At 27.5% G+C, this 26,384-nt stretch overlaps 1 protein-coding gene across 50 annotated transcripts in view; it reads right to left on the bottom strand.

The window, feature by feature from the left end:
* Positions 1-1,648: 1,648 nt before the first annotated feature.
* LOC112686514 (Down syndrome cell adhesion molecule-like protein Dscam2) overlaps positions 1,649-26,384 on the bottom strand; it is a 63,445-nt gene continuing 38,709 nt past the window's right edge. For 16 of the 50 annotated variants that reach the window (XM_025558804.1, XM_025558807.1, XM_025558806.1 and 13 more), the window contains exons 12-36: positions 17,884-18,180; positions 14,978-15,097; positions 14,728-14,910; positions 14,522-14,669; positions 14,241-14,389; positions 14,033-14,164; positions 13,791-13,958; positions 13,508-13,730; positions 13,073-13,314; positions 12,854-13,009; positions 12,645-12,784; positions 12,349-12,505; positions 12,015-12,284; positions 11,719-11,950; positions 11,487-11,663; positions 11,233-11,399; positions 10,693-10,881; positions 9,831-9,992; positions 9,516-9,662; positions 8,774-8,961; positions 7,128-7,293; positions 6,784-6,936; positions 2,678-2,741; positions 2,384-2,389; positions 1,649-2,057 (exon numbers count right to left, since the gene is read on the bottom strand). In XM_025558804.1, the coding sequence (XP_025414589.1) occupies positions 1,985-2,057; positions 2,384-2,389; positions 2,678-2,741; positions 6,784-6,936; positions 7,128-7,293; positions 8,774-8,961; positions 9,516-9,662; positions 9,831-9,992; positions 10,693-10,881; positions 11,233-11,399; positions 11,487-11,663; positions 11,719-11,950; positions 12,015-12,284; positions 12,349-12,505; positions 12,645-12,784; positions 12,854-13,009; positions 13,073-13,314; positions 13,508-13,730; positions 13,791-13,958; positions 14,033-14,164; positions 14,241-14,389; positions 14,522-14,669; positions 14,728-14,910; positions 14,978-15,097; positions 17,884-18,180 (4,109 nt within the window). In that variant the 3' untranslated portion in view covers positions 1,649-1,984. Of the gene's footprint in view, positions 2,058-2,383; positions 2,390-2,677; positions 2,742-6,783; positions 6,937-7,127; positions 7,294-8,773; positions 8,962-9,515; positions 9,663-9,830; positions 9,993-10,692; positions 10,882-10,908; positions 11,089-11,232; positions 11,400-11,486; positions 11,664-11,718; positions 11,951-12,014; positions 12,285-12,348; positions 12,506-12,644; positions 12,785-12,853; positions 13,010-13,072; positions 13,315-13,507; positions 13,731-13,790; positions 13,959-14,032; positions 14,165-14,240; positions 14,390-14,521; positions 14,670-14,727; positions 14,911-14,977; positions 15,098-17,883; positions 18,181-18,390; positions 18,679-18,895; positions 19,184-20,306; positions 20,595-20,856; positions 21,145-21,967; positions 22,256-23,080; positions 23,369-25,900; positions 26,198-26,384 lie in introns of all 50 variants that reach the window. The other 34 variants (XM_025558821.1, XM_025558834.1, XM_025558837.1 and 31 more) reach the window with 11 other exon arrangements.

A 26,384-nucleotide genomic window follows, 5' to 3' on the forward strand; every position in this document is an offset into this window, starting at 1 on the left:
TATCTATTTTATTTATTTTTTATTGCAACTTATTCTTTAGATTTTAATTAATAGATATACCTACTTATAGGTAATTCAATTATTTAAATTTGAACTATTATAATTTTTATAGTTAAGTATAATTGAATATGTTATGATAGTTAATGTATAGTAATAATAATGTAAAACTATATATATTTATATATTTCTACTATAATTTGAATAAACGAATTAGTGTTTATATTAATACATTTTTAAACAATTATGATTAGAAACCGAAATTTTTGTCATCAATTTATTCTTTTTTTGACGATTATACATCTTCAACCTTAAAAGAATACATTAAGTTCAGTTTCCTAATAATAAGAAACTAAAATCACTCAAATAATTAAATTTTGTAAACTATTGATATTTTATAATTATGATAGTACTAACATTTTTAACTACTTTTTAGTATTCTATGAATTTAAAATTGGTTATAATTTAAAAATATTTATCAATCAAAAGCATAATTTGGCACTATTTTTCATATTTTTATTTTAAAAACTCAAGTTTTTAAGTTATGATAGAAAGTCAAGTATTTTAATTAACAAATAATTTTATTTATAAAAAAATCATTTTATATCCAAATAAAATTATAATTTTAGTTAAGGTTTGGGTTGAATATGGTTTAAAATAATTTATGAATGAAAGATTTAAATTATATGAAGTAAAATTATCTTGATTGAAGTAAATCCAAAACAAACTTGAGCAATATTTAGTTTATATAAGGTAAAAAAAAAATGTAGTAAAACATGTAATATGTCCTGCAAATGATAAAAATGAATTTTTTTTAAAAAAAATGTTTACCTATCTGATTAATAATCATTCAATTCCTATAAACTGTTACAATATATATTATGATTACATGTATGAAATGAAAATGTTATAATTTACTATCAATAATTGTTATTACATAATGATTGTATGAATAAAACACAAAATGTTACACTTTAAACTTAAATTCTAAAAATAAAACAATGACACAAATCTGAAGTAAAATTATTTAAACTATATCAGGCTACTTAAATATAAAAATGGTAATAATATATTGATAAGAAATATGATTAAAAACCTACCATATTGTATGCACCATTAAAATAATGTATTAATAAAAAAATTTTAAAGTAACTATTGATTATACAATAATTAAATTAATATTTATTTCTCAGATATTAAATCAAATATTTAAAAGAATATAAGTTGAAACATTTTGAAAACATATCACGCTTAGTGGTTTGTTTCGAAAATGTGGAAGAACATAAAGGAAGTTTAGTACCACTTAATTTTGACTTGGACCATTTTTTACTCAATGGTATAAAATGTATAACAGGAGGATACAACAATTTCGAAATATAAGAAAATTAATAACAGTATATTGAAGTAAAATAAATATATTTAAGCTGCATAATACATAATTAATAAGTTACTATAATCAATGTCAATTTCAAAACCCAAATAATTATATTTATTGTAAACACATCATAAATGGCGCATCAATTTTTTGTACTTGTGTAAAAGGAACATTTTAACGGAATATTTTTAATAGAATTTAAAAACTCCTAAAACTTATTACTTTTTATGTATAGATAGGTATTTAAATTTCTTTGGGTAAATTCATGATTTAAATCCGAAAGAGCTACTAAAATAAAAAAAATAAACCTAATATTCACAGATCTTTACACATAATTAAATTTTAAAATAGGACATAATATCAATTATCTCAACCACTAAAGCGAAAAAAAAAACACAACACTTGGATTCTTATAGTAAAAAACATTCATAATTGGGACTTTATTATTTGATTCTAATATCATATTAATATTTATTATATTCTGTGCATAAATAATTCTGTTAAAAATTCATTATAGTTAAAAGTGCAATACAAGTACCTATTTAGGGAGAAAGATTTTGGTTTCGTAGTTAATTTTAAATGTTGATATATTAGTTGTAGTCTGACTAGAGGTTACACTGCCACAGTATCGTAGGTTGTGAGCCCTCCGCTTTGGAGGCGTTGTTGTCCTGCTGCGGCTTCGTTTCTACAAAGAAAATAAAGTAAATCAATATTTTATTGAAATTACAAATGATTTTACATAAAACTCAATAAAATTATTATTTTAATAACAAATTAAAATAGTTAATTTTATTGAAATCATAAATAAAGAATAAATATATTATGAAAGATAAGTATTTAGAACAGTTAAATACCATATTGTCTTTTATGCATTATATAAAAATACTACTTAAAGTCCACATCACACAATTCTACATTTACTTATAAAAACACTATGCATAACGACAGTATGGTATAAAAAGTACAATTTGTTAGAGCAATCTTTTGTATAGAAAAAAAGTAAATACTTACGGCTTCCTAAGTTTTGACCAATGCATTAAACACAATATATAAAATTAAACAAAAATTAAAGTATGGAAAATTTGTTTTATTAAGCTATACTTTTATATTGTTTGAAGATTTATTAGTCACATTAAAATTATTGAATTCAATAATTTTAGGAATTTTTATTTTTATTTTGTTACTAATTTTTAATCTGACAAATTATAATTGTATTCTATTGTTTGCAGTTATATTTATCTGAATTTATGTACGAGTGTAAAAAAAAGTATATTTTAATATTTTTTACAGGCCCATTTCACTAACCTTTCTATGAGTTTTCGAAGTTCTTCAGTGGTCAAACCATCCTTGGTATTGCCCTTCAAATGCGCTGAAAATTAAAATTAACGGGAAATTTTCATTTGTATTCTCATGGTATGTTTAAATGGCCTTTGAAGCAATGTGAAGATGTAAACAGAATATGCGACTTTACCATTCCAGATAAGCTACCTGACCCATTATTATTTATTTTGTTAATTAAAGCGAATGAAATAAAAAAATCAATTATTTGTATTGGAGTGTAAGAATGGTTAATAAAAGCATGTAATCATTATACATATGTGTTGTAAACTCAAGAAATTGTTTAAATTTGTATGCATAGGTATTACCTTTAAATTGTAGTGATTATGGTAAATATTATAAAAACTTACCTTTTATTTTTGAATGTTTCTTAATATTATTACAGACATGCAAAATTATTAATATTGTTATTATAGAAACACTCACATGCATATTACAGTAAATACAGTATAATTGTAAGTAATATAGGTAATATATGAATGAGAGCACAGCTCTACATATTTTGTTACTAGAAAAGTTGATAGTACGTATTAGTGATCGGCGTTATTGAATAATAACTATCGAATTATTCGATAGTCTTGCCAAGTTATTTATTTAAATAATCGATAATGATTATTTGAATAATTATTTAATTTTTAATTTAGTATAATTTTATTATTTAATATTATTATTAAATGTTTAGAAATGTAAAGTAATTTTATCGTATTTTATTAAACCTTGGAATAAAAAGCCGCATTATTACAGTGCACAACAGCTGCACTATTGAGACACATTGGATAAAATGGTGGGTATGAATAATGAATACCGGGTATAATTATATACTTATAATAATATATACTATAATTTAGATACTTTTATTTTTTTACACAAAAATATGCAGCTGTTAACTTTTAAAAATATTATTATTTAAAAATCTAAGCTAATTTTAATAAAATATTTTAAATTTATATATTTTTTGTATTATTATTTGCGTGATTATTTTTGAAGAAAAGGTATGATTTATATTTTTAGTCCAATATATTAATATAAACAAGAGAAAACTGATGAATAATTTAGAAAAATACACTTGGCGTATGAATAAAGTACGACCGCCGGCAAGCATATACGAATAGTTATCGACAGTACTGAGTACAGATTACAGATTATTCGAGTTATTCAATGGTATCGATTATTCGATGGTTTTGATTATTCAATAAAATAGATTAGTCGAATAATTATTCGATAGTATATATATAAATATTCGAATAATAATCGATAGTAAAATTATTCATTAGCGTCAATCACTAATATTATTAGTAATAACCAGTGGTGTATTGGAGGGTATACGGCGTATACCTAATATGCTATGTTTATCCATGGCGTATAGCTTGTGAGAAATTTATGATACGCGGGTATATAGCCGTATATAGCGTATAGTTTGTAATTTGAAAGATAACTACATAATACCTTGACTAACCTAAATTGTGGTTATATTATTATTATTTTCTTTTTTTTTTTTTTTTAATAAAAAATTCAAATTGTTATCATTTAATAACAAGTTTCTATTATCAAACAGTCATAATTAAGGATGTGTAGTTCATGAGTGAATTTTTTTGGTTCCTACCATATGATATTTACTACATGAAATAAGGCGTACACCCATGATTTATTTTAGCAATACATCAATGGTAATAACATTACTCCTAGTGAAAATAAATATATTTGGAATGATAAGGCAATAAAAATTTAAATATTTATAAAAAATTGTTTAATTATTTTGAAATAATAGATAACATTTAGTATAGATATACTTTGTTCAAAATTCATAACCATAAAATAAATAATTATTTTAAATTTTATTTAATATTTCATTCTACTTCTCCTTCGCCTTTCTTCCAAATATTTGGGGTCGGCCACCGGTTAGGTCCTGAACTTCTACTCGTCTCAATTTTCTACATCCCCTACAAATACACTAACGGCTCTCAAATCATTCTCAAACGTATCCATCTCTTTTTTGGTCTTCCTTTTTCTCTTTTCCCTTCAACGTTAATTTATATAACCACTCTTATTAGGTATATTTGTTATCCTTCATCTCATCATCTCATCATGCCCAAATCATCTCAGCCTATTTTCTCTCATCGGCGCTACATCAATATTGTCTCTCACATATTCATTCCTTATTATTTCTTCTCTTCTCCAGTCATCCATTTAAGTATTCTCATTTCTACAATATTCATACTCTGTTGTATTCTGTTGTCAGTTGCTCATTACTCTGAACCATATAGCATAGTTGGTCTCACTACACTACTGTAAAATTTAACTTTCCGCCTAGGAATAATCTTATCGCATAAAACGCTCAATGCTTCCTTCCATTTCACCCAACCGTACTTAATCCTATGTTTTACATCCATGCCAAAACTCCCGCCCATTAATAAAATTGATCCAAAATATTTAAAGTTCTCCACTTCACCTATCACATCACCAATTATTGTTATTGGTATCCTCATACTTGCAACTTCTTAGTATCTTCCTTCGATGTCATTCTTTTTTTTATTTCTATAAATTCTCGTTTTCTGTCCATCAAGAGCTAATCTCCACTCATATTTTTATTTAATATTTGGTTATAAAGAAAACATTTCTAAATGAATTAATTAATATAATATAGATTATTATTAATTAAATATGGTTTTGTCGTATGGGACTAAATGAATATGAATACTTAATTATTTTAAATAATACATTTAAAAATTGATTTTTCAGTTTTATTAAATATGTTTAATACTTAATACCATAACTATTTTACTATTCAAATTATTAAGTTATAAATAAGGATCCATGTGTCAAAATTAAGTAAGTAATATTATGAAACTTCTTTTCATTTTGAACAATGTGTGTCTCTTTGTAAATTATTGATTGTTATGCTTTTTTACGCAATGTTATAAATAAGTTGACTTAAGTATAATGATGAACTAATGATGTTTATTAGAGGAAATATTAACATAGTTGCATATTCCAAATATTTTCTTATCATGTAGTCCTTAAAAACCTAGTTTTCATAACGAAATTGTGATTGAACAAGTTCCAAAAAATCATGATTTTATCCAACAACAAAAGAAAAAAATACTTTTAAATACCTACTTTAATGAGGATTAAACTACTAACCATGAAGCAGAAATGATCATCGTGTTATTGTTTAAGATCCCGCAATGTTGGTTCCTATCTATTACTAAGTAACAAATTAAAAATATGAAAAAAACTTGGTTATGTAAATACAAGATGAAATGCAATATGCACATCAAAATGCAAGATTGCATGTATTAAATAATTTGTTAGCTTAATAGTGGCAGTAATAAAATAATGCTTGAGAACATGAATATTACATGTTAGTTATCTACTTAGTATTGATACTTATGTGACTAACGTCATTGAAATCCTAGAGCCATATACAATAATTTCATTCTTTCAGAATGGATAAGTTGTATTTTATATGTAATTATAGTTATTATTAAAACTAATAAGAATGATATTATGTGTATTAGAATCCATATGTATAAATATTAAATTACCATGAAAATAAAGCTTTTATAGATCAAGATTTTCATAAACCAAAAAATCAAGATTTATATTAGTTAATATAAAATTATAAGATTTGAGATTATAATTTATAATTATTAGGTAGCTTTGAGAGTTAAATAATAGTTTAATAAAATATATCATTAATTTTGTTATCGATAAGTAAGTTATGTAAATACTTTAGTTATATTTTTTTACCTTTCATACCAAAATACCTCTTGCAATGGGATGTGGCCGCAACCATTTGCCTAGTTTTAATATTGTGTAAAAATAAAAACAAATGCAATTAAGATTATGATTACCATGACTAATGCAAAAAAGTAAACATCTAAATCTATAGTATAGATGATAGTTTAAATATTTATCATAATAAACTCAAGTTTGATAATAAGTTTAGTTTTTAGATAATATTTTGCATATCAAAGTCCGCATAAAATATTAAAATATAATTGCAACTATTCTATAAAAGCATTTTCAATAATAAAATAATTATTGGATTGAAAACGTTCATTTTTACTCACCACCAGGATTCTGATTAGCAGCTGGTTGTTGATGTTGATCACATTCTGCTTCAGAAATTTGATTGCTTTCTTTAGAGTCATTAGCTTCATTACTTGTATTACTAACATTTGGATCGTGATTACGTGGTGGGGGTGGAGGTGGTTCTGGGCTCCCTAAAATAAATTTAATGTTTTCAAATTTTAATAACAAACAAACATTTGATGAGTACAAAAATATTGTATATTATGCAGATAAAAATAATACATTTTAGCCCTGATATTTCATAACTCTAACGGGTAATTCTAAATAACATTAGATAAATGTTTGTAAGTTATAGCATAATAACAATAATTTTTATAAATACCAATACTGCGTCCAGCCATTGAAGCACGACTCTCATACTGCTCATAAGGAGCTCCATATTGTCCATATTGACTACCATATTCATCGCCCATATTAGCGGGATCATCATACTCAGGTGAAAACATAGAATTTGCTCCACCTACACGTGAATAACGTCCATTTCGAGGCTGAAATAAAATATAAATAATATAAATAAAATAATTTACCTTAATTTTTTGTTAATGACTTATTTAAATATGTATAATAATAATGTTAGTTTTAAGTGTCATAACTAGAGTTAGGATGTTGGTGACTTTTGTATTTTTTTTCCTTTGATCCTATACAGTTTTATCTTTTCTAAAAATTTAAAAATCATGCTTCTTTTATTCAGAATATCCAAATTTTATTTTGCATTTTTTTTTTTTTTGCTACAATTTTCAACATTTTTTTTACTAAAAATTAACTTTTTTATTTTTAAGCGTAATTTTTTTTAATTTCATTTTTACGTATTTTAGGTAATATTTTGAAGTTTTTGTATAATATGGAGGGCATTTTTCTCAAATTTTAAATGTTAAAGGAAATTTGAATAATATACAAAAAATAGTTTATGATTGTTATTGTGGATTTTTTGTTGTGATTAAATTTATCGCGTACCGATATGATTTATCTAGTGTCATCACACGCCTTTGTGAGGTCCTATACAAAAAAAATACAGTTTCTTTACTCTTAAATAAGTATTCTAAGTTGACAAAATTGTAAACCCTCTTATTTATTTTATGTGCGAAGCCCTATAAAATTGCCTAAGTTGCCTGTCCGTTAACGATAGCATTGGATTTTCCGTATGTGTGTTATACAATTATAAACCAAGTACTTTTTCACATATACGCTGATCATACACGTTTATTGAGGAGAAGATATTTCAGAAAATCGAACTACTAATGACATAATCTACTTCAAGTATGCATCCATAACATCCGTTGATATTGAGTAAAGTTATTCATCATACAAACACTTATTAAATGATCGATCGTCTTTTGTTCGAAAATATCAGGCACATTTAAATTGTATAGTGCAAGAGTGTTATATGAAAATAAAATATAAAATTTGTAATATATATATATATATATTATTTTTATTTTAATTTTAATTATTTTATATACATGTAACATATTTTAAAACTTGTAAGATTTAAATGTATACTATAGTCTTTTATACTTTTTATATTAATATTTATATTTCAAATTACTCTGACACTCATAATCATACCCGTATTTCTAATAAAAATTATTATTTTTAAATTTAATTTAATTCACTTTAAATAAGAGTTTTTAGGGCATTATCGCATTTTTTTTGTGCTTATACCATTTCTGTGTGTTTTTAAGTAATAGTAATCTTAACTCCAGTTATAACACAATATTGATTAATTGATACATCTCTAGTTTTATGTTTAGTTTGATATTTTTATAAATTTTTAATTTTTTTATTTTTTATTTTAAAGTAATTAGCTTATATACGTATATAAAAAAATATAATGTAACACCTACACTTGATTAATTTTTAATTTAAAATTAATTAATTACAATGATTACCATAAACACGAAAAAATATTATATACAAATAAGACTTAAAATAGCATAGTATGCAATATAACTATGAATAATTTATTACCATTGTTTGGGTTCCTGGACATTGATGCATAATACCGTTACCAGGAATAGTTCCTCCAGGTCCAATTGTACCACAATGTCCATTGGGATGAGGGAATGTTTGGAATGGCATTTTAGTAGGATCCATCTCTTCACGAAAACCGAGTAAATGGAATGTAGCATATGGGCATATGTCTTCACCATCAATTCCTGAAATTATTTAAATTATTTTAGGTTTATAATACTACTAAGACTATATTTTTTAAACTTAGAAAAAAAAACCAAAGCAACTCGCGATAGCGTTAGAAGATACATAATATAATAGATAACATATTAATATGTTGTAGAAACCTATATATTACATTTATTATGATTAACTAAACATATTTTATAGGTACATCATATTAAAAAATGGTTTAGTTTGATATTCAAGTAAGTGTTAATATTTTAAAAACACTAACACCTTATTTAACAACTGGTAACTATTAAATGGCAATTGATTCAAACAATTTTCATATAATATTGATATATTATTTTAAAACTAATATTCCAACGAAAATAAATACAGCAGTTTACACCAATAATATAGAAAAAGATATCAATTATTATCAGTTGTATTTGTAACTTAGCTCTCAATAATACACTAGGAAGTTAAAGCTTTCACACTGTTCTAAGCTGTTTTGTTAATATAACTCTCACACTGCTGATGTTAAATAATAAAGCTGCCGTGCAATAGTTGAACGTTCTTTTGTCATCTTTTTTACCTCTACACCTGGTGTACATTGTCTCGTCGGATCCTGGGCATGGGGGCAAATGCCCCCTGCACCTAGGATTACTACCATTAAGTTCTTCATACATATGACGTGCTCTAGGGTTCCATGTACCATGACCGTGGTAGGGACCAGGAAAACCTGATTAATAAATGTGACGAGAACAAAAAAAAAAAATAATAGTTAAACGCAAAATAAAAAAAAAAATAGAGCGAACTCAAATTATACAAAACAAGCAAAAATAATATAAATAAAACAATCATGGACCATGTATATATATGTTAGTTAACTATAATACAAAATAAACACCTCGTTTAATTCTATCACAAGTATTGTAATTTGATCCGGGGACAGGTGGGAGCTTGCGATTGGGAGGTGCTATGTAACCAAGTTCGTCGTTGAAATCTGCATGTCTCTTGTCAAGTGTATTGCCTCCCATAATCATTGATTGATTATAGACGGTCATATCATCTAGTTAAAAATAGAAGGTTTTCTAAATTTAATATTTACACAAATATAGGTACAATAAGCAAACAATTTAAAATAACTCAATAATATGATTTTAATGTTCAGTGTTGGATAGTGCAATAATTGATTACTCAACTTAAATATTAATTAGTTTAAGCTAACATAAACTAGCGTTTACTATAAACTAGAAAAATAATTTGTTGAGTTTTTAAAAATATATTTGATATTTTGTATTTAATTATGTTTTAAACAGAACAGGTAATAAATAAATATATGACTATTATTCCATACACAATCACAATGCATGTTTGATAAAATAGTAACTTACTACTAACGAAAAAAGGCTTAATTTATTTTTATATGATATCTATGTTAATTAAAAAAAAAATTTTAATTTAAGTTGACAGTTTTTTATATATTACATTTAAATTTAAATATTTAAAATGTTAAAAGTATAATTTGTTAATAATTAACTCATGTTTTAATATTCTTACGTTAACATAAATCAACTTACTCAAATTAATTATTTTCAATAATTTACTCATTTTTGCATGTACACATATTATTTTTATATTACATTGATTTTATAAGAATTTTAGAATATTGGATTTGTATTATAAAATAATAAATGTGATATAAAATTTTATATGAACTTAAAATGCTTAACTTAAATATTTACGTGGTTATATTTAAAACTATATACCTCGCAATCTAGTTTGTCCATTTTCATGAACTCTACGAGACCAAGCAAAACAAACCACAATTATACCAACAAAAATGACTATAATTGTTGCAGCTGTCGGCACCACTACATTTAAGTCAATCCATTTTGGTATCCATGGCAAGTACGTATAAATAGATGTGACATCTTGAACAGGGGGGGCAACAGTACCTTAAAAAAAAAAAACAAAAAACTAACCTTTTATATCCACTCCTTTCTTCTTCAAGTAACATAAGAAAATGATGGCCACAATAATAACTAATAAAGCTGATGTGACTGGTATCACTAAATTCAAATTTGCCAATACGATACGTATAGCAGTATCAGTAGCAGAACTAAAACCATTATGGTGAACCTCACGGGCAGGGGCAATAGTACCTGGAACAAGGAATGCATTGATATTAATAATTTAAAACTCAAAAATAAAATTGTTCCAAGTACTATTGAAGTCCCACTTATAGCAAGGAAACGGTTTGGGAAGAAAAATAATACTAAAGCTGCAATAATAATAATAATATTTACCACCACTCAACGTCAATGTAGCAAATTCATATTCAGCCACTGAAAATCCAGCATTATTATGAGCAGTTACTCTCAAATGATACCATGAGGCAGGATCCAAATCAAGTACTACAAAATTTCCACCGGGCCTTACATTATTTGAAACTTGAGTCCATTCTGACTGCAGTCTTAAATGTACATTATTGTTTTATATTTAATTATGCGTTTTAAAATTCATTGTAATAAAACCAAAATCAATTTTTTTTAATATTTACTTTTTTTTATGTTCTACTACGAAGTATAACATAGGACAGCCACCATCTAACCAAGCATTTAAATGCAACGTTACACTTGTTGCCGACACTTCAATAAATTTGCTTGCTTCAGGAATTTTTGGTTTTGAACCTGTAGTTTTTGTGTTTAATAAATCTGATTCATCGCCAGTACCAATTCTAAAACACATTTTTAGAATTAAAAGAGAAAAACCCCATAAAAAATGATCCTTACAAGTTATATGCAGTCACGGCTATTTGATAACGAGAACCACACCACAAGTTTTCTAGAGTAAATTTATCAGCCTTAGCAGCCACTTGAACTGTTTGCCAATCACCAAACTCAGGTTTATATTTAATTGTATATCCGTGGATTGGTTCTTTATCAGCAGCATGTGGTTTTAGATTTAATGTTATTGTATTAGATGTTGTTGCTCCAACAGTAATTTGTGGTTTATGTGGTGGGGCTACAAAAATATTTTATATGAAATCTAGTATTTATTTAATATTTTTATTTACTATATAAAATACCTAAAACAATAATATGATGTGTAATTTTATCTTTGCCAAAAGAATTTTCTACAAAACAAGAATATTCTCCAGCATCAGTTCTTGTGACTGATCTAATTAATAAAGAACCTTCAGGTAACTGACGAATACGGTCATTGCTTTCGAGAGGAGCACCTTTGACTTTCCACGAAATTTCAGGAGCTGGTACGCCAACAGTCAAACATGGAAGTTTTACATCTTCACGGTATGTTGCAACAAATGAATCATCGAAAGATGCAATCATAGCAGGAACTTAAAATAAAAAGAAACATTATTTACTAGTAAAATACTAAATAAATTAGTGATTAATATATACCTCGAGTACTGGGTGCAATAACAATTGATTTAGTGGGTTGTCCTTCACCGATGTTGGTAGATGCGGTAACCCAGAATTCATATGGATCTTGTTTAATAAGTCCAGATGCTTCAAAACTCATTTGATTTGCAGCAACTTTATGTGCAGTTGGTTCTTTCTACGGTTCAAAATGATTTAAAATAATTACAAATTTGTTTTATAATATGTATATTCTTGAATAAAATTATTTCAATGTAACTTTATGTTGCTAATATTTGGTGGCATTAAAAATAAAAGTAAATGTATAATATGCATACATCTTTACTATCACCACTTGGTTTAATGTAAACTGTGTATTGATTGATTTCTCCATTGGGTTCTGCAGGAGGTTTCCAGCTAACTAAAACTGATTCAGTAGACATAACTAAAGCTTTCAGAGCAGCAGGTGATTCCGGGACTGTAATGAATAAATTAATAATTAATGAATATTATTTTTGTTAATGGTTTGCAAACCATGCAATCATACCATCTTGTTCAGTTTGACAATATATTCTAGGAGCACGAACACCATCTCCACCGGCAGTAAACGCTAATACTTCCATACTATAATTTGTGAACTTTTTAAGGCCATGTAAAATTGTTTCACTTGACACTGTTATTTTGGTATCTTTTGTACTTTCATCTATGATTAATAAATGAATATAAATAACAAGAGTAATAAAAAATGTATTCATGTAATACTTACTAAACCAAGAATCACTAGGTCCATAAATTACTTTATACCCTTTAATAACTCCATTTGCAGTATATAGTGGTGGTGATACCCAAGAAATTCGAATCGTTTGAGATGTCAAGGTAGTACAAGTCGTATCATGTGGTGGTTGTTCTGGTACACCTTCAGAAGTATACTGTTTAATCTCATCAGACATTGGTCCAGCACCCAATTTGTTGAATGCTTGCACAACTATTGTGTATTGAGTGTATGTTCTAAAAACAATCAATAAATATGATGTAATTTATCAAATAAAATGAACATATTATTTTAAATAATACTATATAGATATAATAAATAAATATAAACAATGATTATTGGCGTTTATCTTTATAAATTATGTACAATTATATGATAATGAATAGTTTCAACATTTATTATATTTTAATTAAAAGGTTCATAACTTACTTAAGATTCAATATTTCAAAATAGTGTTCTTTTCCTTCTTCTTTACTAAATTCAACAGTTTCGAACACAAATTTACTATCGACTAATGATGATTGTTTGTATCCAACATAATATCCTTGAATTTCACCATTCCAATCACTACGTTCTGGAGCTTTCCACATTACTTTTAAAGTATTTTCATCGATAGGATCAACGCGGACACTAGTTGGTTTTCCACTAGGTGCTACATAAATATAAATCATTAATTATCATAGAAAATATTGCATTCAATTTGAATCCCTACCTTCTTCTGAAGTAATTATGGTAACTGGATCAGAAGGCTTAGAAACGCCTACTCCATTTTCTGCTACAATTCTAAAATGGTAAGTAGTAGCTGGATGAAGATTTACTACACTCATCTCAGTTTTATCTCCTGTGGCTTCTCCTTTTTGAACATCACTTTCCCAAGTACCTGTTATTTAAATTATAATTTAAAAAATAAACAAATTATTACAAAACTATTAGGTTTTAATGTTTTATACTAACCTTTTAATAATTTGTATTCGACTATGTAACGAGTTATGGGCGAATTTCCATCATACGGAGCTAACCAAGATAATTGAACAGTTCGGCCAGACTTATCTAATACTTTCAAACCAAATGGAATCTCAGGTACCTCTGAAGTATTCAATTAAAATATAAAATATATAAATATTAGCAGTAGAAAATAATACAAAAAATATGATTTTCTCACCTTGAACAATAAGTTGAATACTCGAATCATCACTTCCAAATGAATTAGTAGCAACACACGTAAAAGCAGCGGTATCAATTCGCTCAGATCTTTTGATGCTCAAGTCAGACTTTACTCCATCTGTTAATATTTCTTCACGTATAGTGTATCTGTGTAAGATAAATATATTAAATTAAAAATTAATTATTTAAACATGACCTAAGTTTAACAATATTAAAAATAATTTAAAAATATAAATTAAATTAAATTAAATTAAACACAAATTAAAATTAAAATTAAACCTTTCTTCTTCCTTAGAATCTAGTCGTTTGTTATTCATATTCCACACAATTCCAATAGGTTTCTCTCCTTTTGCCATGCATTCTAAAACAGCGGGCTGTCCTTTTTCAGATGTTTGATTTCTTGCTTTAATCTCAAAATGAGGTGGCGCTGAAACCATATATAAAATAAATAAAACGTACTATTATTTTTTGTAAATTTAATTCATCTTGAACACTAATAGTGATCACAGCAGAAAGTCCAGAACCAATTCCATTCACAGCTTCACATAAATAGTGACCTTCATGGTTTTTTTGAATATTATGGATAGACAATGTTCCTTCATCAACTTTAATATCATCACTGCCTGGTTTCAGATCCTTAATGTCTTTATAATCTCCAGGAGAATTACCTATGACATATATCGAAAAATATATTTATAAATACGTTAATACCAATTATAAATTAATGATATATACCAATGGCTTTCTTCCATGTTACTTGAGGCTTAGGAAATCCATCTGCTTTACATTCAATTTTTGCATCACCTCCTTGTGCAAATGCTTTATCGGTAGGTTCGAGTATCCATCTCGGAGGAACTAAATTTAAGTAAAATAATTATTTAGTTAATTAATTTCATCTAAGAACAACAGAGTAGCAAGAGTTTCTAAGTACTTTATAATTTCATGATTCTTATAAATATATACATATATATGTATGTATATTTGTTTATTTATTTATAGAATTTGCATACAGAGAATCGAACTTCTAACTTAGATAAAAATTTAAGAAAACATTTAGCTGATATATTTTTTTAAAATAAAAATGCAATGTATGTATATACATATAATGAATCAATAAAGAGCTATTAAATTTAAAAAATCAAATTAAAAATTAAAAAATATTCATCTTCAAATTTAATATATTAGATTTATATGAAATTATAAAGGTAAATTAAAACTTTAAACTCTTGCTACTTTATGCTAGTATTGTCTGATAATAAATTTAAAGTATTCATTCTTAAGTTAAAATAAAAATATTTTAGTATCTAATTAATTATAAACTTTGAATGAACTTTAAATTCACTACACAGATGTACTTAATTTTTGTGCATAAAGCGTGCTAGGTAATATAATGCAAAAAATACTTTTTGTATTTTACAATATAATAAGACTAAGTATTAATAGGCCAAAAATAATATAAATGTGTAGATATTTTAGAAGAGTGTAAATATACTTTAATTATTTTCTTATTTTCTAAATTAGTTAAAGACAATTATAATAAAAAAAAAATTGCAATAAAATGGTAAGTTTTTTAAATTTCAATGAAACAATGGTGAATCTGATAAATTATTTTAGTAGAATCTTAGATAATCAAGATTTATTATGAATTTTAATCTCCTAATCGCAATTTTCTCAAAACTTGGAATTAGAAGTATATATTTTTATAAGTATAATACTACCAACAATTAACAACAATTTGCAATTAATTTAAACATGATAACCAAATAATACATTTTAACATTAATATGACATTTGAAAACTAAATTTTTTTTTATAAAAAAATTATGTTTTTAACATAAAAAATATCTTTATCGCTTAGTTTAGTTAAATATCTACACATTTAAATCTATTATTATATAAAGAAAAAAAAATATATGTCAGTTATATTATTCTGCATAATTTATACATAACAATTATATCTATACAGTGAAAACTATTCAAGATGAATTTGAATGGAAATTAAAAAATATTCCGTTTAAGAACAGTTTCTTACCCAAAACTACATTTACGATATTATTTTTGGCGGATTAAATATAATTCTTTTCATTGACTAATTTTCGACTTTTTTTAGAATTCGTCTTAAAACAGGTTTCACTGTACATTTTAAATAAATAACATGCATTAAAAATTTAAGCAACAGCATTAATAAAGCAACAAAAAGGATAATTTGTAGGATAGAATAACAATTGGAATCAGTTTAGGATAATATTCTTATGCATTTTGAATGCGAAATTTTGATCCCCTTTTCTATACTATACTAATTTGTATTGTTAATTGTAATATTATTCATATTACATGCTAGGTAATTAAAACAGAAATGTTCTACAGAATAATGTTTGAAATTTGTATTAATTTAACAGCATAATTCTGTGATTGCATTTGAATAATCGATAGAATATGATTTTAAAATAGAAAATTAAGAAAATTCATCAATTGTCATTTTCATTCATCTATATAGTATTCGAAAAAGAGAAAATACAATATTTACGAAGAACTCAAGAAATATTTTACCCATAACTTTCAAAGAAGCTGCGTATGAAGAAGAACCAGCCTCATTTTGTGCAACGCAGCTATAATTTCCAGCATCTTCTATAGATACCCTAATCAAGGAAAACATTGAAGTAAGTTCGTCCAATTGCTGTACTTTGAGATTTTGTTTGTTAGTATTCATCAAAAGACCATTTTTAGTCCATATGAAGCGTATTGGCATATCTCCCGCCGACACAGAACAGAAAAGTTTCGTCGAACCCCCTTCATTTAACGTATAATCAGTTATTGAGAATGGTTCGACTTCCGGCTTTACTGCAACACAGAAAACCGTTCAAGGATATAAGATGCGAATACTGTGGGTTAGGTATCCATCTGTGGTAGATATCCATGACTGAATTATAATAGTGTGAAAAGAAACAATTTCCAATTGAAAATAACTCAAATATATGAACATACGTATGTGTTTGTGTACCTATGTATGTGTTTGTATGGGCAACGATATATGGTTGCACAGAAAAAATTATGATCACAATTCAGTATGGGATGATTTTCGAATGGCTGTATAAATAATACTAAAAAATAATCTACAAGCAACAGGCATATTTGAAATGGGGTTTCAACATTCCAATCGGCAACCATTTTACCGTGAACATTTAACGTGGCAGTGTAATTAGCACGACCGGCTCGATTGGTGGCAATACACGTATAGTTTCCAGCATGGAAAGAGGAAGCCGCTTCAATGTAAAGCATGGAAACCTTGCTTCCCATTTTATTAATAGAAATGCCACCCCGAAGTGGTAAAGTTTCAGTGTCGTGAAATGTCCAGAATAAGTTTAACGGCAAATCACCCTCCGAAACAAAGCATGTTATTTGTGTAGATTGCCCAGCATATATGGGATCACCAAAACTGAATGGCTCTATTCGAGGGACAACTGAAACAATAATGTTACATCCACTCAAGGAATACCCTTTATTTTCGGATATTAATCGGATAATACGATGGAATTAAATAATCGGTAACATTATAATCGGGAAAAAAATTAAAAGATTAATGACATACTCAATAAATAAGCATTTTTAAGCCAGTTTGCATGGGGTTAAAATCATTTTACCATGGACATTCAGTGTTGATGTGTACTTGGAAGTCCCTGCTCTGTTTTCAACAATACATGCGTAACTCCCAGCGAAATATGAAGAAGTGGACTCAATGAATAGCATGGATAATTTAGTACCCATTTTATTCACTGTTATACCATTAGGTAATGGTATTAATTCAGAGTTATCAGATTTGCGAAACCACCAAGATATATTCAAAGGAGTATCACCCTCAGACACTAAGCATGTGATTTGAGCTGATTGGCCGGAATATATTGGTTCATCAAAGTTGAATGGAACGATACGAGGAGGTACTATAAAATTGACAACAAAAATATAAACAATAAAATGAAATGCAAGCTTTATTAAAAAAATCTTAAGGAAATCTAATCTCAAAATGTAAAGGAAATAATTGTCATTTAGAAGGTTAAAGCATAATGTACAAACATTGGACACCGACTCGTATATTTTCGTTAATTACATGCTTTCAAATGTGGCTATTCGTGTAATATTAATTTGTATACCGTGTACATTCAAGCTAGCCGTATACGATGCATTCCCCACGCGATTCATAACATAACAAGTGTAATTTCCCCGGTGAATAGAATTTGTGTTATCAATCGATAAAAGACTAGTTTTTGCGCCAATTTTTACCACTGACACGCCTAGCTCAAATACATCTCGAGGTCCGTCGAAAGTCCATGACAACTCTAGAGGATAATCACCTTCCAAAACTGAACAAGCCACTTGAGCTGATTGTCCAGCAAATACTGGTGAATCGCCAAATGTAAATGGTTTTATTTTTGGAAAAACTACAACCATTGTAAACAAAAAAAAAAGGTATCAAATAGGAACAAAAAGAAACTGCACATTAATCTCTATTAAAATATGTGTGTTTTTGGTGAATATATTTTGCAAATAAACCAGACACAGAAAATGTAATTCTAAAATTGTTCTATGCTTGTTATTTCCAGCTATGGTATATATGTGCATGCGACGATCACCCTACCCGGATTTCTAGGTAGTTACCATTTACATACAATGAAGCAGTGTGAGCAGATTCGCCAGCCTTATTTCTGGCAAGGCAAGAATAATTGCCAACATTTTTTTCTGTCAATGATTCCACAGTTAGTGAGCTAACTCGTCGTCCAATTTTTGATACAAAAACGTTTGCTAAATCACTTGTTGATTTACCATTGAACGTCCACGCAAACTCAACAGGAATATCGCCAGAAGATATAGTACATTGTATAGAAATAGTTTCGCCAGCTTCAGGAATATCGTCACCAAATGTAAAAGGTATCATCTTTGGTGGGACTTTAATTTCGAAATTAAATGTATATAAGCAATAAAATATCATACATTAATGATCAAATAAATGATAACCCGTGATATAGTAGGCAGATATATTTGAGTATTAAATGAAGGAAACATAATGGTTTTAACGTTTTGTATTATTGTATACATGATAGAACATTTTTAAAAACTGAATTACTATCCAAATGGCACATAATATTTAAAGAAATCAATATAAGTAAATATTAGTTGCATAATATTTATCATCATAATTTTAGGATTTATGAGATAAGTATATGGAATAGTAATTAGTTTTTATGGAATCATTAAAACTATATGGTTATAAACAAAACTAAACAATACAAGTAACCTAAGTTAGATGACAATTGTACTTGACGTTAAGTATTATAGGTAACAGGTCAACAATAAATCACAAGCAAAACAATATTTCAATAAAAAAAAAAATAAAAAAATACCATCGACGTTTATATACGTTGAATAGTTATAAGATCCGATTTTATTGGATGCAATACAAGTATATTTTCCTGTATGTGCTGCCGATATAACTCCGATGGTGAGCACACTAGAACTTGAACCAAGTTTGGTAGTAGTCACACTTAATTCTGAAGAAAGTTCGTCGTCATTGAATAACCAATTAAGTTCTAAAGGCTTATCACCCTTCGAAACGTGACAATTTAATTGTATGCTATCACCAGACCTTACTTTCTCATCAACAGAAAATGGAACAATATGTGGTAAAACTATAACCATAAAAGTATATAAGGTATAAGTGTTAGAAAATCAAAATGAAAATCAATAACTGAATAAATAGAAATGAAATCAAATATTAACTATATACGGATACATTTTAAAATAACGACAAATTCTTAAAACATTTTTTTGTAACCAACAATAAAATAAAAATTAAATTAAACCTTATCATATAAAGATTAATCTAAGTATTTAATCTAATCCCGATGATACATACCAGTAAAAAAAATGTAATAAACCATAAAAAATACTAATGAAAAGGATTGTATCAGTTAAATTGGATAAATTATAGGAAAAAGTTAACACCTAAGCTGTGTAAAGAATAATTCAGCGTATATTAGGACATGCTTAGTAAAAATTATTTTATTTGTACCATTAACCATCAATTGAGACGTGAACGAGTCGAACCCAGCTGAATTTTTAGCAACACAAGTATAGTTTCCTCGATTTGAGGGACTGACCGAAGGGATTGACAAAAAATTAGTTGTATCACCAAACATTTGCGTGGTTACACCCATATGAGAAGATAGTTCTTCGCCATAGAAACTCCAAGTTATAGTCATAGGTTTGTCACCTTTAGCCACTGAACAAGATAGTTGAACAGATTCACCAGCATTAACGGGTCCATCTCCGAAGGAAAACGGCAATATTTTAGGCAAAACTAAAAATTATGATTTCATGAACCAAATCTAATAATATTTTTGCGAGAAAAATGTAAAAAAAATATAGCTAAAACTAAATTTTTTTACAATTGATGATTAAAGAATACAATTATATGATATACAGTCATAACGGGTTAAACCCGTATTTGTTATTAAGGACTATGAAGCTGTGCTATTGTTAGTATCTCTGTGATTAACTAGACAATTATTTTTAACCTATTTTAATCATGCCATTTCCATATCATGGTAATATTTCTATACCGTAAACCATGAGTTGTGACGTAAACGTGTCGATTCCAGCATTGTTCTTGGCAATGCATGTATAATTTCCTTGATTTGAAGGACTAGCCGAAGGAATAGATAAAAAATTAGTCGTATCTCCCAACATTTGTGTAGTTACACCCATATCAGACGATAATGCTTCGCCATAAAAACTCCAAGTAATTGTCATTGGACGATCACCCTTTGAAATCGAACATACAACTTGAATTGATTCACCATAATTAACGGGTCCATCACCAAATGAAAAAGGTACGATCTTTGGTAACACTGAAATAGTGCTCAGTAATAAATTACATTTTTTAACAAGAACATAGATAAGTCCAAACTAACTCAGTCAAGTTTATATATGTATAATTTTATTTTATTTTTTTCTTAACTATAGTCAATTAGGAACAAAATGGATGAATACGCATAAATAAAGAAAATAAATTTATACAAATTATAACCAAAGATACTTTAAAATAATATGCACATATTAAATCTAATAGTACTCTAAAATAGAGTAAAATCACTTAAAATCACTACCATTTACTAAAAGCTGAGCAGTGAAAGAGTCATTTCCAGCTGAGTTTTTTGCTAAACAAGTATAATTTCCACGATTGGAAGGGACGATTGAAGGTATAATCAAAACATTCATGGTATCTCCAACAGGCATAGTACTAACACCCATATTTGATGATAATTCTTCACCGTAAAAATTCCAACTAATACGTAATGGCTTATCACCCTCCATAACAGTGCATCCGACTTGCACAGGATTTCCAGCATTGCTTGGTGCATCACCAAAAGAGAATGGTAATATTTTTGGTTGTACTGAAAGATCCAATATAATACTTCCGAATTATTGCTGTTACTCAGATTTTTATAAAAAATAAAAATGTTGTAATATGTAAATAAAAGTATTCTTCTGCGATACATTTTATACAGTATGTACATATAAAACATAATTACGTGTTATTATGATAAAGACATGTTCAATAATAATCAATGGATATCTTCATTAGATTTTCAACACATCTAGGATAGGCTTAGGACGCACAATTTCGCACTACATTAAAATAATGTTTTAAAAGTAGCTATTATTGGATACCATTAACTAAGAGTTGAGCTGTAAATGAATCGATTCCAGCAACATTTTTTGCAACACAGGTGTAGTTTCCTCGGTTTGAAGGAGCAACAGAAGATATAAACAAAACATTCATGGAATCTCCAACAGCCATCGTACTAACGCCCATATTCGATGACAATTCTTCGCCATAGAAATTCCAACTAATACGCAAAGGCTTATCACCTTCAGTGACTGTACAAGCAATTTGTACAGTATTTCCTGCATTACTTGGTGTATCACCAAAAGAAAAAGGTGATATTTTTGGACGTACTATAGAAAGTAAAAATTGTGATATATAAAATTACCCAAGTAATATCACGCGCATAAATTGTATGACCAACAAAAATAAATCAAATACAATTACAATACGATTATTATTCAAATTTTTCATTCAATATTAAAACTCAAATAATATATTTTGAATTTTTGAAACACTCCATAAGCAATGTGTTTGTTATTACTTATTTAACGATAAAGGATAGAAGTGGATACATAACTGTTGCACTACCTACTAAATAATAATTGTTGTGCTATTAAGATAAGGTATTATGAATACCATTAACTAAAAGTTGAGCTGTATAAGAATCATATCCAGTTGGATTTTTTGCAACACAAGTATAATTTCCCCGATTGGAAGGAGTAACAAATGGAATGAACAAGACATTCATTGAATCTCCAACTGCCATGGTACTAACGCCCATGTTAGATGATAATTCTTCACCATAGAAATTCCAACTTATACGTAATGGTTGATCACCTTTTGCAACAGTACATCCAATTTGAACTTTATCACCTGCATTACTTGGATTATTACCAAATGAAAAGGGCAAAATTTGTGGTTGAACTGAAAATGTGTGTAACTTATTATTAATATTAATGATGAGCGATGAGAGTTATTACATGATTTTTTGACTAGGTAATATAATTTATTCATAATTTTATATCCATTGAATTTTGATGACACATATTATTATAAGTAATGTACTGAAGAACATACAACTTAATGAGAAACTATTTAGCAATCTCGAGGATGAATACCGGAAGAGGAGAATTGCAGCTAAAAGCAAACTATGTTTAATTAAAATGGCTAGGTACCATTAACCAACAATTGAGCTGTATACGAATCATATCCAGCTGAATTCTTTGCTACACAAGTATAATTTCCTCGGTTTGTTATTCCAACATAAGGTATAGATAAGACGTTCATTGAATCACCAACAGGCATTGTGGTAATACCCATATTAGACGATAATTCTTCCCCATAAAAATTCCAACTAATACGCAAAGGTTTATCACCTTTAGCAACAGTGCAGCCCACTTGTACTGTATCACCAGCATTGCTAGGTGTTTCGCCAAATGAAAATGGCAATATTTTTGGTCTTACTGTAAATAATTGAAGACAGGCATTTATTTTGAATAAATTGTTAAAAGGTATATTTTTTTTATATTAATTGGTTTTAATTAATTGAGTATTTAAATAAGAATATTGTCATTTATAATCAAAGACTATTTAGTAAATATCTTTGTTATACATCGAAAGTGTACATTTTTATACTTCGTAAATTTAAGTTGAATTACTTTTATCACGTAATCACAAAAATAAACAGCTAAATATATGTTTTAAAAATAACTTGATCTTATGTTCTATATAACTTTTTAATACCATTAATGATATTTTATACATTTCTTTATACTTTATAATATTGACTGATTTAATTTATAATGTCAAAAAAATATTGTCCAAATAATAAATGTTAAATGTTCATAATTAATACATTATGAATGAATTTTATATGGAGGATAGAAAGGAAATTTTGGAGATTTTCCATTGAAGAACACACTATTAAATGCCATCAAGCCATCATTGAACCGAAAAAGTATACGATAAGCAAAATGTGTATTAAAATTTATTGTCATACCATTAACTTCCAAAAATGCAGAATAATAATCCATTCCTACAGCATTTTGAGCAACACAAGTATAATTTCCACCATTCGAAATACCAGTAGAAGGAATGGATAAAATGTTTGATCTGTCACCCATAAAGCTAGTATAGACTCCTGTCTGAGATGAACTAAGTTCAGTACTGTGGAAGTACCATGATATTCTTAAAGGCTTGTCACCTTTATTCACAAGACATGTTATTTGAACTGGTTCACCAGCAAAAACTGCTGATTCAAATTCAAAGGGTCTAATCCGAGGTGGAACTGGAAACCACGAATAGCATATCTCAACTTAAATATGTATTGTTCACATATTTTGATTATTACATCCATACTATTTTTTGATTATATTTATTAATTTTATTATTATCATTATATGTTTTATTATATGTTATTATTTTAACATAGGAGTATAAGGAATTAGTATAACAGATACTTTAACGGAAGTCTATGTGTTGTAAATTATCACATTTAAAAAAGCAATACAGTTTGATTTTTATATGAACCATAAATTAAAACACCCAAAACAAATCAATTACTTAATGTTTATAGAAATGTATGCATTTTCATATGCTTTTCTGTACCATTTACTTCCAAATATGCAGAATAATAATCCATTCCAACAGCATTTTGAGCAACACATGTGTAATTTCCACGATTGGAAATACCAGCTGAAGATATTGATAGGCTATTAGCTCGATCACCTAAATTGTTTGTTATAATCCCAGTTTGAGACATGGTCAATTCTTTGCTTTGCAAATACCATGATATTCTTAAAGGCTTGTCCCCTTTTGTCACTAAACAAGTCAACTGAACTGGTTCACCAGCATAGACTGCCGATTCAAATTCAAAAGGTCGGATACGTGGAGGTACTGGAATTTTCAATGGTTTTTAATGTAGTTTAGTATTTGGTATTCTAAAATTTAATCACTTTTTAAGTCTTCCATTAACAATTATTTATAACATTTTATTTAATTATAATAATTCATTCATTTTAAAATAAATTAGACAATCTTGCGCATAAGTAAATTTATATAAACGTATACATTTATTTGATTCAATTAAAGTATTATAATTAATAAACTTATAGGGATGAAGAAAAAGGAATATATGTATTAATCATAACACTAAATACAAGTACACCAGTGTCCAAACACCTAATTGGTTGCATAGATATTATTTTATAGTTTTTCGATCATACAATTTAAAAAGCAATCATTATATCAATGTCACAAAAATGTAGAAAATACTGTGGTCAATTCCAAGTGTGTACCATTTACTTCTAAATAGGCAGAATGGTAATCCATTCCTGCCGCATTCTGAGCGACACAAGTATAATTTCCTGCATTAGAAAGTCCTGTAGAAGCAATAGATAAACTACTTGCACGATCTCCCATTGAACTTGTCGTTATACCAGTTTGAGATGTAAGCTCTTTACTGTATAAATACCACGATATCCGTAATGGCTTATCGCCTTTAGTGACAAAACATGTTAGTTGAACTGGTTCACCAGCGAATACTTCTGACTCAAACTCAAAAGGTCTTATACGTGGAGGTACTGTAAATATTTTATATTAAAGATAATTTTAAGTATGATACAATTCTATATAAATTTTACTTAGTTAAAAATAATTTGGAAATATTTTAATTAGACTTAATAAGATCTAATACTTGTAATACATATGTTATAAATGTATATGCATTCAAATATAATTTAAATATGAGGTATGGTTGGTTAAAACAAATAATTAAAACATTAATAAAAACTGCAACAATTTATATAATAAATCTTATTATTTTATGTATGAATTGAATATAAAGTATTTCAATTTTATAGATATGGAAAGAAATAAACTAGATATATGATTTTGGTTGTTTTTATAAAATTCGTGTACTCAAAAATACAGATTTCTACAAAAATTTGGACATGCAGAACTGCCAGAAGCTTAACAAAAACTATGTTTATCTTTACCATTAACCATTAATTTTGCTGTGTGTTCGTATAAACCCGCTATATTTTTTGCTATGCATGTATAAAAACCTCTATGATACTCTGTTACAGATGGTATTTCTAACATAACAATTTTTTTCCCTATACGATTAACCAATATAGGCTCAGGCAGTGATCCCCGTGTTTTACCATCAGTATTTTGAAATGTCCAAGATATATTAATTGGCATATCTCCACGTGCTACATGACATGTTAACTGAGCATTATCACCAACACTCAATTTACCATCGATCGAAAAAGGCATGATTGAGGGAGGTACTAAAAATGTAAGAAAAAGTATTAAAAATATTATATTTTCTCAAGTACTGATTGGTAATGAATAAGGTAATTGGAGTTCAAATGCATGGGGACTAGAAATATAAGCATGATGCGCAGGTGCTGACGTTATATTTGAGTAGCCAAATTGTTCTCTGTATACCATTAACCATCAAAACTGCAGTTTGGT

This window comes from Sipha flava, unplaced genomic scaffold (genome assembly GCF_003268045.1).
Source record: "Sipha flava isolate LNK unplaced genomic scaffold, YSA_version1 313_pilon_pilon, whole genome shotgun sequence".
Classification (NCBI taxonomy): Eukaryota; Metazoa; Arthropoda; class Insecta; order Hemiptera; family Aphididae; genus Sipha; species Sipha flava.